This window comes from Mastacembelus armatus, chromosome 10 (genome assembly GCF_900324485.2).
Source record: "Mastacembelus armatus chromosome 10, fMasArm1.2, whole genome shotgun sequence".
NCBI classification, from domain to species: domain Eukaryota; kingdom Metazoa; phylum Chordata; class Actinopteri; order Synbranchiformes; family Mastacembelidae; genus Mastacembelus; species Mastacembelus armatus.
Genome location: NC_046642.1, coordinates 17544970 through 17563585, shown reverse-complemented (window position 1 = coordinate 17563585; position 18616 = coordinate 17544970). Strand labels below are relative to the sequence as shown.

Here is an 18616-nt window from a genome sequence, read left to right as displayed (position 1 = left end):
CATAACCTAAAGTACTGCTCTCAGGAAACTCAAATGAGTACAGACGTATTTCTCCGACGCCACTATCTGAACTTCATTTACTGCACACCTATTGACCTCAACAAATTCACCTTAAATTTATAGTAAATATGTAAGTGAATAATTTGTATTGTTACTTTTGTAATATTGTGCACTTTCCTATGTTTTTTGCTTTCCATTTTCTATTTTACTGATCTTATTCTAATTTCTGCCGTGCTGCTGTAAAACCTGAATTTACCCTACAGACAATCAATAAACTGTTATTTAAGCTACTTCTTGCCTTCTTAGAAACAAAAACTGTTAATAATACTAACAGTACCATTACTACTATTACTACTACTAATGGTATTATATTACCATTATTATTAGTAGTAGTGGTATCATATATTTATATAATACTCATAATAATAATAATTATTGTTGTTGTTTTTGTAGTAGTAGTACTAGTAGTAGTGATAGTGTTTAGTATTATTAACAGCTTTTGTTTCTAAGAATGCTGTTTGACTTGAAAAGTCTTTGTAGGCCCCTTATGGAATAAGGTGATGAAGGTTGTAAAACAATTTAGACATTCACTAGAAGTGGTTTTTAAAATATGTGTTAGAGGTGACCAATTTAGCAGTTAGACTACTTTATTACGGTAGAGGGCATAAAGGTCTTCTAACCACCAGGCTACTAATAATGCTATAAAAATAAACTTCCATTTTTTACGGTGGATCTCTCACTAATTTGTCGGAAGAATCAAGTCATAATTTCTCAAATTACTACAACAACCTTGATTTCATAGCCAACCATTAACCACGCTTCCAAACGTGACGACCAATCAGCGTTGAGTTTGCTCGTCAGGCGCGGTCCAATCCGGTCTGCCAAAAAACTGTCACGAGCTCAGTTCAGCCAATGGCATTGGGACAGAAATGACCGTTCATATCGGTGTGTGGAAGAAGCTACGCTAATCATGAGCTAACTAATTGTCTCATCTCCAACAGCTACCTCTGTTACATTTCACATCCAAGATATACATTGGGCAGCTAAAGAGTCGTTTAAGAGGTGTGTAGAAATACCATCGCTCTCTATTTATTTAGCTTCTAATTTGATCTACCGATGCAGCTAGGCTGGAAGAGACTAGCCTCAGTACTCCTTGACAAACATTAGCCACACAGCTAAGTTATTGAGCTACGTTTCCCTTAATAGACTGAAACCTTAATGCTTTCGGTCGCGTTAATAAAGGCTTTAGATCACTAATATTACTAGCTGCTCGTCGGCTTTTCAGGCAGGCATCCAACAGACCGTTTTAACGAAACCTGTATTACTTGCTTGATGTGTTTGGCAACTAGTTGGCTAACATCCTCCTTACACACTTCGTATGTTGGATATGTTGACAGTAAATGGAGCAGTCTGATACTCGATCCTCGGCGAAGACACGGGTTATTACATTCGGTAGAAACTAAGCGCTTTATCATGCCTACTGCATGTATATATACTATATCCATTTGTATAGTGACGTTACTTGAGTATTATGTTGTAAAACTAGCGTGCCTTTTACTATAGAGGGTATTTTGCAGTTGGGTTTTCTCAAGCAGCAAACCTACAACAAACTCAAAGAATAAGCTGCTACTAGAAAATAAATCACTCAGAGGTAAAAGTTAGACAAAACTACTGACCATTACTAAAACAGTTAATCTTGCCTACACATTACTACATTATCTACTATTACAGTAACTTAATCTGAAAGCTCTTTGTAAGCATTCTTGTACTCCTGCTATGTGTGCACCGCTGTATTGACTAAGCAACATTTTGAATATTATGGTGTTTTGTGGTGTATGTGGCGTGAGGACTACCTTTTTGTTAATAATCCAAAGATTTCAGTTTTCTGTCACTGTACAATTACATGCTAACCTATCTCTGTCTATGTTACGTCTTATTCTGCATTGCTTAGTGAGGAAGGCTTTTTGTTACTGTTTCAGGTCAGCATCATGGGTGAGCCACAGCAGGTCAGTGCCCTGCCTCCTCCACCTATGCAGTACATCAAGGAGTACACAGATGAAAATATCCGCAAGGGCCTGGCTCCCAAGCCACCTCCACCTATCAGAGACAGCTACATGATGTTTGGCAACCAGTTTCAGTGTGATGACCTCATCATTCGGCCTCTGGAGAGCCAGGGCATTGAGAGGCTCCATCCTATGCAGTTTGACCACAAACGAGAGCTTAAGAAGCTCAACATGTCAATTCTTGTGAACTTCCTGGACTTGCTGGACATCCTCATCAAGAGCCCCAGCAGTATAAAGCGTGAAGAGAAGCTGGAAGACTTGAAGCTTCTGTTTGTTCACATGCACCACCTGATAAATGAGTACAGGCCACACCAAGCCAGGGAGACGCTGAGAGTGATGATGGAAGTGCAGAAGAGACAGAGGCTAGAAACAGCTGAGAGGTTCCAGAAACATTTGGAGAGAGTGGTGGAGATGATTCAGGGATGCCTTGCCTCCCTACCCGATGACTTGCCACAGATGGAGGGTCCTGATAGTATTGGTGATGGGACAAGGAGTGTGTCTGCAACAGCTATTGGTGGATGTCCTTCTGGGCAGGCCCCCAGGCTGAAACCTGAACCTATTGATGTAGAGGAGGCAGGTGCCAGCTGTATGGCAGTAGGTCACCAGGAGAAGAGCAGTCCTTCTTCAAAGAGGGACAAAATATGGGACAAGGATGCTGCTATGTGTAGTATTATTGATGAAATAGCATAATTTTCTTGTTGAATAGTCATGTTTCCTTTTGTATACCTGAACTATGTTTGTTTTTGGTATGCTGTCCTTAGCGTGCGTTTGGGTATATTTGATGTGTTTTCACTGGGCCTGAATTTCCTATATGGAGTTGAATGATGTTTTATTTAAAAGTGGTAGATCATGTTTATGTTACCAGTTCCTGTGAAGGTATTCAAAGAAATATTACACAGACCAATCTGGGGTGCAAGTTTTCAGTTTTTGTAATAAAACCAATAAAGGAATTTCCACTAATGTAGGAATGCAGTGCTGTCGCAGTGTCACAGTCGTGTTCATTTTGGTTTGTCATTCTTTCTGCATCAAATCGGAAAGATCCATTGTGCTGGAATGCATTATATGCAATGATGTAGCAGTGACCTGCACACTGTTTAGTAACAGCAATCATGAAAAGGTCGATATAGACTGTAGTAACATAGCCACTCCTCCTGACCTCAAGCCCCTTGCTCTGACGTTTTCATGAAAGTACTATAATGGGGATTTTGTTGCTCTGTCTAATGGTTTCTGCCAGCATGTTATTTGATGAGTCTTAGGTAGAAGTGCAACACAGGTTATCTTTTGACCTTTTGCAATTTCATGTGTTTAACTACAGTGTTAACTACACACACATCTCATCAGAACCCTAATTCCCTCCCTGTGACACAGAGCCAATTCATTATTCCTTAATTCCTTGATCCGATTTTGAATATTAAAGTGTACTACTACTTCCTGTTTGACAGTCTGCAGTTTGACTTAGTTGTGTGCACAATAAAAAATTTGAGTGCAGGCCAAGTTTTGGTGTTGCAATGACTTTCCCCAGTTTGTAATTAAAAAGATAAATAGTTTTGTTTTTTAACAGCAAAAAAATAAATCAGTCTTTGTTGAATCACAGTTCCCGCTAAATAAAGCATGACTTTTATTCTGAGGGCCCGATGTGTTTGAGTGCCTGTAGGGCAGCAGCCTATAAAATAATAGGAATGGAAGAGGTGTTCTGTCCAGCCTTATGTAGCTGGCCCTGGATGGCTTCTCTGAGACTGAATTTTCACCTGACATGCGTTTGCTTGCATAAATGATATACGGGGATTTTGCAGCGGCGTCCTGCGTTGCCTAAAACCGCAGAAGGCAGTTTATTTTTTCATCAACAAAACCTCCTTAACTTGTTAGCCCCTTTTTAGCATTGCACCATGTACATTTGCTAATTTTCAGGATTCCCTGCACTGTGGCTGGCTAATTTTTATTTCCTGCCCTGTCGAGTTGAATTATCATTGCTACACAGACACGCGAGATATCAACTCAAGTGCTTGAATTAAATCGAAATGAAAAATAAATTAATAAACAATAAGAAGTTTCGTCGCAGGAATTATGTTATGAAACTCTGCATCCTTGTGTTTCACAACAGGGCGGAAAGCCATCCTTTCATCCAATCGGATGGCGCGCTGTTTGGTCACGTGGTCTTTATTTATGTAATGTAATGGTGTTGCCCACTAGCCTATCTTTGTGGCAGTGGATACTTGGGGTAAAAGCGCTCAGGGTTACTGAAAAGAAAAACTGTATTAATGTGCAGCTATCCCAGTCCGGTTCGCCCGGCGTTTGGAGTTTGGAGCGGCGAGGAAAGCGGCGCATGGGACTGGACGATACGTTTTTTTTTTTTGTTTTTTTTTTATTAAACCTGCGTGAAAAGGGAAGGTGGTATGTGTCCCAAACCTGAGACTAAGTTGGGACTGGAAATGGACAATGTCAGATTTCTGCATGAAGGACATTTTTAACGTGAGCATATGACAGCTCCAGTTCTCATTCGCCTAACGGGACAGAAACCGGTCGGGTTCGGGCATAGATATATTTTGCCTGCACGGTTCGGCCAGATGTGATAATAGAGGAGGAACGTTTACTGTATCTCTAACTGTTTCTGTGTTATTTAAATGGTTTGTGCAACACTATTACAAAGAAAATCCTCTCCGTCCGCGTTGCTTTGACGAATAAAAGAAAGGAACATTGCCGTGGTGACATATCATATCCACCATGGATCTGCTGGAGTGTCCGCTCTGTCTCTTCCTGATATGCGAGCCGGTGACCATGTCGTGCGGTCACACGTTCTGCCGGAGGTGCGTGGGGGGCTACGTACTGCCCAGATGCCCGGTGTGCAAAGACAGGTTAAAACAAAGAGAGGTGAAAAGCATGAAGAACAACGTTTTGCTCATCAGCGTCATTGAAAAGTGCTGCCCCGACGAGACGAGGTTGAAGTGCCACATACAGGAGAAACTCAAAACCAACGAGTTCGCCGAGGCTTTACGCATCGCGAATGAGGGGCTCGACCTGGGTAAGGGACGCATGCAAAACCTCAGTACAGCTGCAGACATTGTCAGTGCTGAAAATATGAAAAGAGTTTATTACACGTTAACATCGTGTAAACAAACACATTGACATAAGATCGCACTGCAACTAAGATTACAGACTTTCAATGCCACCTTTACGCATTGCACACAATGTTGTGCCGGTGATGCACAAATGCAGGAACGTTAGTGTTAACCCGAATGTACAGTCTCTAGGTGCTCCTTATTCCTAGTTAGGTTTTTATCAAGACTGCTTTGTGTTTATATCAAACCAATAAGGAGATCCATCAAACACCTAATGTTCTGTTCACTGTAAGAAAGATAAAAAGGGGAATGTTACACTGCATCCATCACACACAGTAGCCACAAGCTGCAGTAATAGCAGCTGTGACAGCAGTTACATGGGAAAGATGCTGGACACAATCTAAGGCAGTTTCTGTTTTTAAGCTCAGGCTTTTCATTCATTTCTGCAGTGAAACCCCATATGCAAAAGAAGAAGGGAGTGTAAAGGACATTGTGTAATATTTTCATTGTTTAATGAATGCTTCAGATTCCTAGGTACAGCCTTGCAAAATAGATCTTCCCTGCTACCATACAGTTATATATCCTCTGCACTTGCCTTTGTTGGTGCAGTTGACCTTATTTTCTTCATGCGGCAACGAGGAAGTAAAATGGACTTGTGCCCTAGATCAGTTTAGACCGTCAGTAGGCACCCATGGGGACTGTAGGGGTGTTGTGTTTTTGTGTGTTTGTCCTACAGTGAATCAGCAGGCTGCTGAATTCGCTATACATTTGGCATGTTTGCCAATCCAATGCCATATTACTGTTCCTGAGGCTCTAGTAGTTTTGGTTATTGTGTAATGAACTCCTGCCAAATATATATATGGATGTTATGCTTTTGTCACTGGAAATCAGGCCTGATCATTTTCCAGTATCATTACATAATATGGGACTTGTCAGGCTCCAGGGCTGTGTCATGTAAATAAACTCTAGTGCTAGCTTTAGGTAATACTTCAGTGATAGTTACTCTGATCTGTTTAATAACATATTTGCCAGGTGTTCATTACACAATAGTCAGCGCCAATAGAAACCCAGTGCAACAGATTGATAGCATGTACATTTTTAGATGCATTTCCCTTGTGTTCAATGAAAACCATTTTTTGTGCAGGCCTGTCATTACATGTTGCTTGTTTTTGTGTATTGAAAGGTGTAGAAACAGAGTCTCAGCAAGTCGTACAATGCTGTGTTTTGTCTTAGTTTTTTTACATTCTCTTCTCTTTTTGAATCCATAGTCCCAGATGATCAGAATTTGAAGGTGTACAGAGCTGAAGCAAACTGTGGCCTGATGCGTTTCTCTGACGCTCTGATAGACCTCGACTACCTCTGCTGCCTTCATCCCAACTGGACTGAGGTGAGATACAGGACAGTGTTGGCCAGACAAATTATGTCTCTCTTATATGGCACAGCACACACAGCACAAAAAATATGTTGTGCTGTTCCATGAGCAATACCCCCAAATTGAAAGCTGCTATTTTACTTCACCTCTGAACTGAGCTCCCCACACTCTTAATGTTCGATTTCATAACATGCAGCTGCACGTAAGAGGATACACATAATCATAGAAAAAGATGTTGCCCTTTTTTTTTTTTTTTTTTTTACCTTAGTGTTCAAAACTGACCTTTTTGCTTTATTGATGTTATGTCATAAGTAAAGTTATGCAAACTGCTACTTATGTCATAATGTCATTTAATCACTTTGTGCCACTAGGTGGCTCAATGCTAAAGCAGAAACATGAACTGTATATAGTAAATAAATGTTTCATTTAATTTCCAGAGATGGATTATATCACTTAAGCTGACAGCAGTATATAATTCATGTAGCAAAAAGAGGGAAAAGCAGGACAAAATTAAAAGAACAACATAATTTGGATATACTTTTTGATGACTTTTATGCATTTTCTGCAATGAGGTACTTTAGCCATGTTACTTACCTTCTCAGGGAGTGCTGCACTGATTGCACTTTTCCGTTTGTACAGGGTTTCTTTCGGAAAGGGAACGTTCTGCTGGAAATGGGTCAGCAAACAGAAGCTCTTGTCCAGTTCCATCGCTGCCTAAAACTCCAAGCTGACTTTTCTCCTGCAAAGAGCCAGATCAAAAAGGTTTGTTTACTTTGCTAACCACTAACAAGAGGGTAACTCGGTTTCTGTTTTACATATTGAGTAAATGCATAATTCTACATTTGTAAAAATGCATTAGTTTGCACTTTGAGAATATTGCAGATGAGCAGAGACATTTGAATGACTTTCATCATCATGTGCGACTTTGGGCAGTGTGAATTTATTCTTCCAACTCATGTTTTATTACCTTCTTGTTATAAACACTATTAACAGTTAGATCTACCAAAAGGCCTTTAGCATATGACACACATGCTAAAAGAGTAATTACATGCAACAGGAAACTAATGTTTACAATTACATTTAATTTTTAAATTCATTCCACTTCACAATAATGTTTCTATCACCTTTTTGTTCCAGAACACTTTTATCTTAATACGCTTATGTGAGTCATATATGTTGTGATGTGAATTGAAATGGCAGATCCTGGAGGCAGAGGGCATGGAAGTGCCAGAGGAGGTCTCCTGTATATTGCAAGTGGTGTCTGAATACCTGAAAGAGCCCTGCCCCATTACCAGCCTCAGTGGCTCCCAGGGGCCAACTCTCCCTGAAGGTCTCAAACATCCACATGGGGATAAAGCAGAGGGTCATGGGAGGAGGGAGGTAAATCAGGTAAGCTGGTTAAGATGTCTTAGGGGGTTTTTAGGGTGTACTGATCAGAACTGTTGAAACTGATGGAATTTTCTGTCTTCACTGTAGGGGAAGCATGACACGGGCACTGAGTGCTGCCTTAGCATTTGCCAAGCTGTTTCTTTCCTCCCTGCTGCTGAAGAGGACGAGGAGATGATGATGAGGAAGGAAGACAGGAGTGGCAGGGGTACAGTGTCATTTTCATTATTGCTTCTTCATTGTTATGAATCATCTTTGTCATTGTCACTACAAACAGCTTCACCACGGCGACAAGCAGATGATTTGAAATGGTGTAATCATCACTACTTCTTCAATAGTGCAAATGCATTATAACACTTGAAAATGACTGCATTTTGTTTCCTCTCTCTGTTTCAGTAGAACATATTCACTGCAGAGAGAAAACCCTAGGTGTTCTCACTGTGTCAGACTTTGAGTGCCCTCTCTGCATCAGGTCAGTGTCCTGGAGTGCTCGCTCGAATCAATAATGGCTTGCAGTCTGTACCTTGTCTGCAGTAGAGACATATATCAGGCTGAGTCTGTTCTTAAGCTCCTCTCTCTCTGGTTTAACATGCGTATAGCATGTAAACAAAATATTCACCAGACTCAACAACAACTCTACAAGTAGCATGCATATCTTTCCTGGCTTATGTTTTTCTCTGTTGTCTGAAGGTTGTTTTTTGAGCCAGTCACAACCCCCTGTGGTCACAGCTTCTGTAAAAACTGCATAGAGAGGAGTCTGGATCACAATCTCCGCTGTCCACTCTGCAAACAGCCACTACAAGAGGTAAATTTCATACATCTATTTGAAATGGTTGCTACAGTAGGTCCTGTTTTTGGCTCAAGAATATTTTCACTTTTGAAGTTGATTAATTATTAAAGCTTTGTTACTGCCTGCCACTGCAATGTGGTCTTGAAATGCCAAATTTAGCTCAGGCAGGATGTGAAGCATCACTCCTCTGTTTTACATTTGTGATGTTATGGTAAAAGGTATGTTTTGCTAAATGTAATTGATTTCATAAAGAACTTCCTGGTTCCTGTTTATTTTGCTTTTCTTGCAATAAAAAGTCACATGTATAAATAACCTTGTATATGCATGTAAATGCAGATGAAAATGCATTTCAGTAAAATACAAAATTCTTTAATCTATGTTATATATCCACAAATGCATTGTGGAACATAAGGACTTCTTTTAAGTATGAACATGTTTGATCATGATACCTGACAACCTACACTCAATTTTTTCTCTTCACAGTACTTTAAAAACAGGAAGTACAATCCAACAATTCTGCTTCAAGATATCATGACCCACCTTTTCCCCTCACAGCTGGCTGAGAGGAAACAGGTCCACGATGCTGAGATGGCTGAACTGTCCAAGTAGGCACCCTGCAATAAAACATCATTTATTCCAGCAACTCTCCAAACTCCCTCACATATTTTTCTACTGCTTCTTCCTTTGCAGTCTTACTAAGGACATCCCTATTTTTGTTTGCACTGTGGCCTACCCTGGAGTGCCCTGCCCACTACACATTTTTGAGCCTCGGTATCGGCTGATGATGCGTCGCTGCATGGATACCGGCACCAAGAAGTTTGGCATGTGCAGCTATGAGCACGGCAAAGGGTATACATTACACAGAAACACATTCTTCATTGTCAAAAGCAATGCAAAATAATACTCTGTTGGTTAAAGGCCACAGGCTTTTTCAAAGGTGTTAACAGTTATTGTGACCAGACTCTCTGGGCATGGAGAGACCATACCTGACATTCCTGTAACCGTTGAAGCGCACAGCAGGCTAGGAGGAGACTGATGGGATTATCGGTGGCACAGTACAAGCAGGAGCACAGTGGGCAAAGTTTAAAACAGCCATATGTGACCGTGGGGGGGGTAGCAACATTCTGCTGTGAGATCTGTCTTCAAATATTAGTTGCTAGTTCCTGGTAGGTTTATTAATTTAAACCTCAAAATAAAACATCTTAACATATGCAGCATAATGTATTCAGGGATTTTGTTTCTGCAGCTCATTATGAGTTTACAAACCTTTTGAATAAGTCTTATTTAACAACCTGACCCGGGTACCATAGTCTCTTGTCTGTTTTGTCAGTTAGGATTGTCTTTTTTGGTAATGGCTAATTTGAAGATTGGTTGAAGATATTAACTTAAGAGTTTGCCTTAAATATGGAGCAGACAGCTGGCTCCATCTGTATTAAATGAATAAAAGACCTTGTCACAATAAATTGGGGTTGATCAACTTAATAGTTGACACTATGGCACTGCTCAAATGATTATTTTATTTTGACAGTATTATTAACTATGATGTCATGCCAAAAATCACAAGGCAAAAATCAACTACACACCCATTTTCGTAGACCTGCACTGAGTTTATGCCACTCCCAGTGTGTCATGTGACCCACATCATGTGACATGATGCAATGCTGCTAGTGTTGTTCTTCATGATGTATAAAGAGTAATGACAAGATGTTTAGATGAGTTTATACCAATATGAGCCGTTACGTGTGAGCAGTGCAGATAAAAGTTTTTTTAATTACTTGGTAGTTGGTACATGGAGGCCACCCTTGCTCACCACTAAATTGCATTGTAGGCTATTTGATGTCCTCATGTTTCACCCCACAGGGGTAGAAAGTATTTTGAAAAAAGATACAAAATATGAAATATAAATGATTTTGTTTTATCAATAGAACAAAAATGACAATAAAAGATAAATCAGGGGGTACAACTGTCAAGCTAGAATGTTTTTTTCTTTTTATTTGCTACAGGTTTGCAGACTATGGCTGTATGCTGGAGATCCATAGCATGGAGCTGCTGCCGGATGGACGGTCCTATGTGGACACTGTCGGTGGCAGCAGATTCAGGGTCTTAAAGAGAGGTCAGAGAGATGGCTACCACACTGCTGATGTAGAGTATCTGGAGGACCTTAAGGTTAGCATCTCAGAGATACACCAACGCTGCATGGAGAACCTGAACAACCTGATTACTGATCATCATCCCCCCTCTCTCCTCCTCTTATCTTTATGCTTTGTGTCCTCCCCTCTCCCAGGTTGATGGTAGTGAGTTGGAGCTTTTGCAACGGCTCCATGACAGTGTGTACCAGCAGGCTCAGGACTGGTATCAGCGTCTTGGCAGCCGCATCCGTGAGCAGATTGACAGACAGTATGGCACCATGCCAGATAAAGACGAGAACATTCAGGTTGGGGTGTAATAGCAACTATGATTCCTAATGTAGCGCTAATCATTTACTTTTACAACCCGTTTACAGGAACCACTGAGTCATTGTTTTTTTATGTTAGATAGTAGTCTGTCATGTTCCACTGCTAATGTGATTTTCATAAAACAGAACTTAGAAATTTTAAAATGTACAAGTTTCTTTAAAAGTAGGTAGCTGATTCAATTGTGATTTGTATTAATATGGCTGATGAGATTTTATATCTAAGTATGTGTTTTGTGTTTCTGAGTTATATTTTTGTTCAAATCTTTTCCCCCAGGCTTCATCCAATGGTCCGGCCTGGTGCTGGTGGCTGCTGTCTGTCCTCCAGCTGGATCCTGCTTATCAAACCACTGTCCTGTCCCTGACCTCACTCAAAGACCGCTTAGGACACCTCCGCCTCGTCCTTGAGTACTTCTCTCAGAGCTAGATCTCAAAGCATAGTGGTATTATAACCACAGCTACAGTCAGATATTACACAGACAAAGAGTTTTGGGGTTGGATTACTCTGAATAATGCAGGAACTGTCTTAAAGTCAGAGCTCAAAGTCAGCTAATCTGGTTGATAACAGAAAGGTAATGATTTTATTACAAATCACAGGGCAGATCTTTGGCATTTGAGTTTATGTTATATTTCTTATGTCATTTTATTCCCCAGGAACTCATCATTTTAGAATTCTTTCTGAATACATATTGTACTTGCTGTACCATTAAGCACTGCACAATTGACCAAAGATGCTTCTTATTTACGATCATCAAGAATCAAAAATTGGTGTGTATGTTATAATGAAATCAAATCATTTTCTAAATAATATTTTCAAAAACCGACACTAGGTGTCGCTGTTTTTTCCCTCCATTTATGACAACCAACAGCAGCACTATGTCACTATACTGTCATTTTTTACCTATTGAAATCATACTTTTTACTTTAACTCAGCTAAGTTTGGAGTGAGAATAGACATTAGTAGGAGGCACAATTTAGAGAATTTTTCAGGACTATGCAGATTAGAGAACTTAAGTTCATGTGTTGCATGAACTCATTTTGGATGTTCACCCTTGCTTAAGGGCACAGTAGTAAAGTTTGCATTTTATATGTATTGACCTTGAGAAATGTTGATACGGCTCAATTTACATTATTGAATAATCTTTAAAAATCCCTGTTGAGTTTTAGTAAATGTTGCAATAATAGCATATAGGATCATTTAAAATTAATGAAACCTACTGGCTCTGCATGTAGTGGAAAATGTCTTCTGTGAAATTATGACAAAGTGGAGAAGGGGTCAGTGAATTGGGAGATGGAGGTGTACTAGATTAGTTGTGTGATTACGTCCATTGATGGTCATGTATAGATGCAGCACCATGTGGATGTGTGTCATCTGTGAATAAGGAGTCACTTTTCTCAGATGCCATGTTGATTTTTCTTTTGTTTAATTAGCTTTGGCATGGTATCAGCACTAACAGCAACTACTGTCATGTCCATTTGCCAAAGGTGCAAGACTGAGCATTTAAAATCTCTTGCACAGGGACAAAGGTAAATAAAATTTGGGTAGGGTCTGACATGAGTCCCTCTCCAGTGCCTCTGAGTAGGCCACAACACCTACCTCTGGCCCCTACTGTGTCACCCTGTCTGTCCTACCCCTCTGCTACTAGTAACAGTGCCTCTGAGTACATGGGCCAAGTCACCTGGTGACCTGTACATCTTAGAGATTCTGCAGTGCATAGAGATTCGACTGTGCGATTTTTATATAGTGCTATATTCAATGGAATGTTGCAGTTGCAGTGTTACATAAATCACAGGCTTAACTAGGTGAAACAAAAGAGCTTTTTACCTTGGCAAATATGCCACAGATATTTCTGTTATGTGTTTTATAGCAATAGTCAACAAAAGAATGACTATATATGTTTGTTGACCCTTAAGTATGAATTCAGGGTTCATACTTTTCTTAACTTAGGATTAATCAATTCTGAAGTTTTTGAAGCCATCTGGGAATAACACTAGAGTCAAAGACTTAAACATGCCCGTGATCACAACATATCTTCACTGCTATGATTTCACTGAAAAATGGCATGCAACACAAAGGTCAGTTTCCTGCTACAGGGCATCATAAAAGCTCACTCAGCTGGCTTTGAAACTTACAGTTTTTTTTTTTTGTTTTGTTGTTTTTTATATGCCTTTGTGGTAAACACCTAACAGCAAGAGATTCTCACTCCCCTGATTCAATTCTTATCAGAGAAGACATTTCTACAAAGTGAAATCATTTTGTGTGCTTTTCTGGTTGTCAGCAGCAGCTTTTTTAGTTTTTTACTCTTTGGCAAATCATGCATAATTCTGAGTGCTATCCATATTCCTTAAAAGGTGCACTGTTTAAAATGGGAAATATTTAGCAGTATCTAGTGGTGAGATTGCAAAATGCAACCTTCTGTGGTGGCTGTCAGCTTTAAAACTAAAAATTTGATTCCCTGTCTACAGCCAGTGTTTGGTTTGTCCATTCTGGGCTACTGTAGAAACATGACAGCAGAACATGGCTGCTTTGGTGAAAGGAGACCCGCTCTATGCAGTTTTAAAAGGCTTAGTGAGAAATTAAGAAACTGCAACAGTTGGTATTTCCTGGTGGTTACACAATAATGACAACATATTTATGAAGAGTATATTCCATTTCTGCTAATAAATCACTCTACACATTGAACCTTAAAGAGTTTACCTTCTAACTAATTAATGACGGTATGTTGGTCACAGCAGTTAGTGGTTTGGGAGAGAACTTAAATTTGTCATTGGGTGTGTGATTTCATTCACACACATAAATTATTTCACCTCCCTATTTTTGATTGAATTATTTATCAACTTAATGTTTAATTTGACTATATTATTTTAATAGACTCCAACTTGGTGCTGCTAATGTGCTGCAGCACAGTCATGATTTTTTGGCAATCACCTCTTTTATACCCTGGCAAGCATCCATTAGCTATGGATGCAGTATAATTAGATATCATAAAATGTCTTCTATCACATTTAAAACAATTTGCACTAATTCTGCCTAGTTTCTGACATGGAGCATAGTAAGTGACCCGTTTGGCAGCAATTCTGCTTAAGAATGAGTTTCACACTTGTATACTTGGGAAAGGCTGTGAAAAGCACCATGGTGACGTGTTGCTGCTATGTGCTGCAACTTTGCAGAAAATGTTGGCTGATGTGGTTTGATGGTCAGTGGTCTGTGTGAACTGAAGCCATGACTATGTATCCTCTGCACAAAATCAAAAAGTTCAAATGCTTCTATGTTACTACATTGAAACCCACTGATATAGAAGTTATTTATATTCATTCCTGCACCTCCAAGCCAAAAGCAGTAAATGGTCTAATTGTTATTTATTTGCTTGCCCAGTGGATGAATTTTTAAATGTTATTCTAAATAAAGCTTTTCAAAGTAAATCCTACATTATATGAAGTTAATGGATTTAAATTCAAATTTAACCTGCCTTTCTGAATCTGCTGCATCGTCGTTGGACTTGGCAATACTCCCTGGATCCCTTCCTTCCTCCATGTTGCACTGCAAGTTTTCTCTCTATCATAACATTGATTCCCCTCTCTAGTTAGTTACGTCTTTTACGGTTTTACGGTTGAAAAAGTAACGAGCCTGTTTTGATAATGTAAGGAATATAAAGTACAGATATTTGTGTTTAAATGTAGGGAGTAAAAGAAAAAAGTCATTATAAAAATAAATACTCAAGTAAAGCACAGATACCTGAAAAATCTACTTAAGTACAGTAACGAAGTATTTGCACTTCGTTACTTCCCACCCCTGCTTATTTGTTATTATTATAAGTAGTAGCATTTTTACAAGAGTGACGTGAAGAGAGCTGTGTGTATATGTGTGTGTGTGTGTGTGTGTGTGTGTGTGTGTGTAGCCTGCCCTGAACTGAAGTTAGCTGGCCTGGCTAATGTTACTTCTAGACACAGCAATATAAACAAAAGTGCATGTTCGCTTCATGAATTGTTCTTGCTGTTTGGGGTAGAAAGGCTTCAGGGGCATCTGGTCTTTTTATGTTATGTGACTAACTATTCATACTTTGTACTGTTATTATTACTACAATATTGATTTAAGAAACGTAGAGTGGCTTCAAAATAATTATCACTGCACTTGATAAAACATGATTAGTCTGATTTTTCCATCCTCCTAATTATACTTATCAATACTATTTTAATATAATTTTAAAAATGAAATTCAGAACAAGATTAGAATAGAATTATATTTTTAATATGACAAAAATATTTTTTTCTACAACAACAGAAAGAAACACTATAGCCTGTAAACTAAACTAATATCCCTCTGGAAATAAATGTCAATTTCAATATAAAATGAATAATATACCTGACGACATCAAAGTGCAGTGATGGAGATATTATGACATGGATGGAGATACCTATTTGTAGGTTTCAGGAAAAGGTATGAAATGTCCATTTGTGCTTGTTCTGCAATGCAAAGATGCCTCATAAAGAGATGAGAATCAAACAAAAAAAGAAGGAGCAGTTTTAAGCAGCAATACCTCAGGGCCACATATATTTCCAATAGTGACCATGTCCTAGTGACCTTTAATATAAAAGCTGTTCTTTATTATTCTGTATAACAAAGAGGAGAAAACCTTAAGAAGTGGACAACTTAACAGAAGTCAATTTCTAATCCCAGAGTTATTAATAGGTCCAAAAAAATATTTTTAACCTTTTAAACATTAAAGTGGTCTTTCATGTTCTATTGCTTTTTCAAAACCGCATCACAGCATTGGCTGCTATATCAATACAGAAGCCTCTGTACTTGTGTCACATGTGTCACAATATATATATATAGTATTGCTGTATTGATGTTTTGAGCACAGCCCTATTTAAAGCCTTGTTCCAGGTGCCCCTTTTATACTTTGAGCACCTGCCCCTTAAAAGGTCTCTGCATGGCCCTGCATACTGATAGAAAGACATTTTGGCATAGACATTTTAGCATAGTTAGAGTGAAGCTGGAGGAACAGCAGAAGCAGAGACCAGTCAACTCTTTGTTCTTTCAGAGACTGTAAAAAGTGACGGCCAGAAAAAGACGACCCTCCCATTGTTGGCAAGGAAGAACCATGTGAGCCAGTGAAGCCGTGTGGCTCCCTGCTGAGTTTTTAATAGTTTTTGGACAACAATGGAGGTCTACTGCACAGACCAATAAGCTAAACCAGGTTCTTGATTCACACACATTACACTGAGGACACCATTAATTGTTGCTGTCAAGTCTTTGGATGGGATCTGGACTCAGGAACACACACAGTGAGTCTGCAGCTGCTGCCTGTAAAGAATACAGGTGATTTACCAACTTGGAACTGAATCTGTCAGTAACTAGACTCATTTTAAAACATGACATTAAGATGATGTCGTGTTGATATAGCAGTGATATAATCATGATGCAACAGTGACGTGATATATTGAAGGCCCTCTCTCTCAGGGTGAGAGGAGTGTGAGCAGTGAGGAAGAGGAGCCGACAGAGAATGCTGCCAAAGGTCAGTCACGTCTAGGTCTGCTCAATTATGGAAAAAATCATAATCACGATTATTTTGGTCATTATTGAAATCACGATTATTTTGGTCATTATTGAAATCACGATTATTTTGGTCATTATTGAAATCACGATTATTTTGGTCATTATTGAAATCACGATTATTTTACTCATTGACTTTGGAAATATGTTGCATTTATTGAACAAAACAATTAATTCTCTTTAAAACAAATAATATACATGCTATTTATATACTCTTCAGCATTGCACTGAAGAGGGTGTCTTTAATTGATGACTGTGTAGCGAAGGACTTTGTGGGGGTCCTTCTATGTTGTTTCATTTTTCTTAGTTGGTCATATGTCAGTCTGTATTTAAAATTTAGATGGTTAAAAAGATTAGCAGTAGCAAATCTTGCACATAATATTTTTTTGATCCACGTTTTCTTCGAATCCAAACTGTTCCCCAACAATGGAATTGCTTCTACCTCTTTTGTTGACCAAAGACACTTGTGGCTGCTCTATTTCTGCCATCTTCACACCAGATACCACATACACAACTAGTTTCACTGACAGTGTAGGCTGGGAGAGTTCAGGCGTAAAGTGCATGCGTGTCATTAAGAACGCAAGCCAAAATAACTTGAAAAATTGAATAATCGTTTTTTCTCGATTACATAGTTTTTTGTGATCGTTGGGACCCGAAATCGAAATCAAAATTTGATTAATTGCACAGCCCTAGTCACGTCATGAACATCTGTAAAGTGATGTGTATCACAAGAATGAGGTAGAAGAGGTGTGTGTTGTGTGTGGATATGCAGCAGGTTAGGGTGATTAAGGACAGGGATGGAAATGTGTTGACAGGTGCCACAAGTGTGATGGAAAGATGGAAAGTATTACTTTGAAGAGTTGATGAATGAGGAAAATGTTAGAGAGCACAGAGTAGAAGAGGTGACTGTTGTGGAGCAGGAAGTAGCAAAGATCAGTAAGGATGAAGTGAGGAAGATGTTGAAGAGGATGAAGAAGATGAAGAGTGGAAAGGCAGTTGGTCCTGACGACATACCTGTGGAGGTATGGAAGTGTTTAGGTAGAAGGTAGAAGTGTTTAGGAGAGGTTTTTGAGAGTTTTTGACTGGGCTACTTAACAAGATCTTGGAGAGTGAGAGGATGCCTGAGGAATGGAGGAGAAGTGTACTGGTGCCCATCTTTAAGAACAAGGGAGACGTGCAGAGTTGTGGAAACTACAGGGGAATAAAGCTGATGAGTCACACAATGAAGTTATGGGAAAGAGTAGTGGAGACTAGGCTGAGGTCAGAAGTGAGCATTTGTGAGCAGCAGTATGGTTTCATGCCAAGAAAGAGAACCACAGATGCAATATTTGCTTTGAGAATGCAGATGGGGAAGGACAGAGAAAGCCAGAAGGAGCTGCATTGGGTCTTTGCAGATTTGGAAAAAGCGTTTGACAGGGTGCCGAGAGAGGAGCTGTGGTTTTGTATGAGGAAGTCTGGAGTGGCAGAGAAGTATGTTCGAGTGGTGCAGGACATGTATGAGAGCTGTAAGACAGTGGTGAGGTGTGCTGTAGGGGTGACAGAGGAGTTCAAGGTGGAGGTGGGACTGCACCAAGGATCGGCTTTGAGCCCCTTCTTGTTTGATGTGGTGATGGACAACCTCACAGATGAGGTTAGACGGGAATCTCCGTGGACCGTGATGTTTGCAGATGACATTGTCATCTGTAGTGAGAGCAGGGAGCAGGTGGAGGAAAATCTAGAGAGGTGGAGGTTTGCTCTGGAAAGGAGAGGAATGAAGGTCAGCTGCAGTAAAACAGAGTACATGTGTCTAAATGAGAGGGACTCAAGTAGAACGGTGAGGTTACAGCGAGTAGAGATGAAGAAGGTGGAGGATTTTAAGGACCTAGGGTCAACAGTCCAGAGCAACGGAGAGTGTGGAAAAGAAGTGAAGAGACGTGTGCAAGCACGTTGGAACGGGTGGA

At 39.7% G+C, this 18616-nt stretch overlaps 2 protein-coding genes across 5 annotated transcripts; both read left to right on the top strand.

Annotated features, from left to right (window-relative positions):
- The first annotated feature begins 914 nt into the window (after positions 1-914).
- med7 (mediator complex subunit 7) lies at positions 915-3549 on the top strand. 2 transcript variants are annotated; one of them, XM_026329635.1, is made up of 2 exons: positions 915-1062; positions 1980-3549. In XM_026329635.1, the coding sequence occupies exon 2, from the start codon at positions 1989-1991 to the stop codon at positions 2751-2753; it is 765 nt and encodes a 254-aa protein (XP_026185420.1). In that variant the 5' UTR covers positions 915-1062; positions 1980-1988; the 3' UTR covers positions 2754-3549. The 2 variants fall into 2 exon arrangements, with proteins under 2 accessions (XP_026185420.1, XP_026185421.1); XM_026329636.2 differs by lacking the exon at positions 915-1062 and adding an exon at positions 1120-1651.
- Positions 3550-4243: 694 nt separating this feature from the next.
- lonrf4 (LON peptidase N-terminal domain and ring finger 4) lies at positions 4244-14547 on the top strand. Of its 3 annotated transcripts, none has more exons than XM_026330837.1 (12): positions 4244-5082; positions 6388-6506; positions 7131-7253; positions 7692-7880; positions 7968-8085; positions 8277-8349; positions 8568-8682; positions 9151-9272; positions 9358-9516; positions 10671-10833; positions 10952-11101; positions 11397-14547. In XM_026330837.1, exons 1-12 carry the CDS (start codon positions 4785-4787, stop codon positions 11544-11546), a joined length of 1779 nt encoding a protein of 592 aa, XP_026186622.1. In that variant the 5' UTR covers positions 4244-4784; the 3' UTR covers positions 11547-14547. The 3 variants fall into 3 exon arrangements, with proteins under 3 accessions (XP_026186622.1, XP_033181300.1, XP_026186621.1); XM_033325409.1 differs by having other exon boundaries at positions 8274-8349; positions 10952-11045; XM_026330836.1 differs by having other exon boundaries at positions 8274-8349.
- The last annotated feature ends 4069 nt before the right edge of the window (positions 14548-18616 follow it).

What these genes read in the sequence shown, in the direction of transcription:
- med7 (XM_026329635.1), top strand. Translation starts at nt 1,989, where the DNA reads ATGGGTGAGCCACAGCAGGTCAGTGCCCTGCCTCCTCCACCTATGCAG.
- lonrf4 (XM_026330836.1), top strand. Translation starts at nt 4,785, where the DNA reads ATGGATCTGCTGGAGTGTCCGCTCTGTCTCTTCCTGATATGCGAGCCG. An exon ending in TTCATCCCAACTGGACTGAG is followed by an intron (nt 6,507 to 7,130) that starts GTGAGATACAGG and finishes CCGTTTGTACAG; the next exon opens with GGTTTCTTTCGGAAAGGGAA. An exon ending in AGCTATGAGCACGGCAAAGG is followed by an intron (nt 9,517 to 10,670) that starts GTATACATTACA and finishes TATTTGCTACAG; the next exon opens with GTTTGCAGACTATGGCTGTA.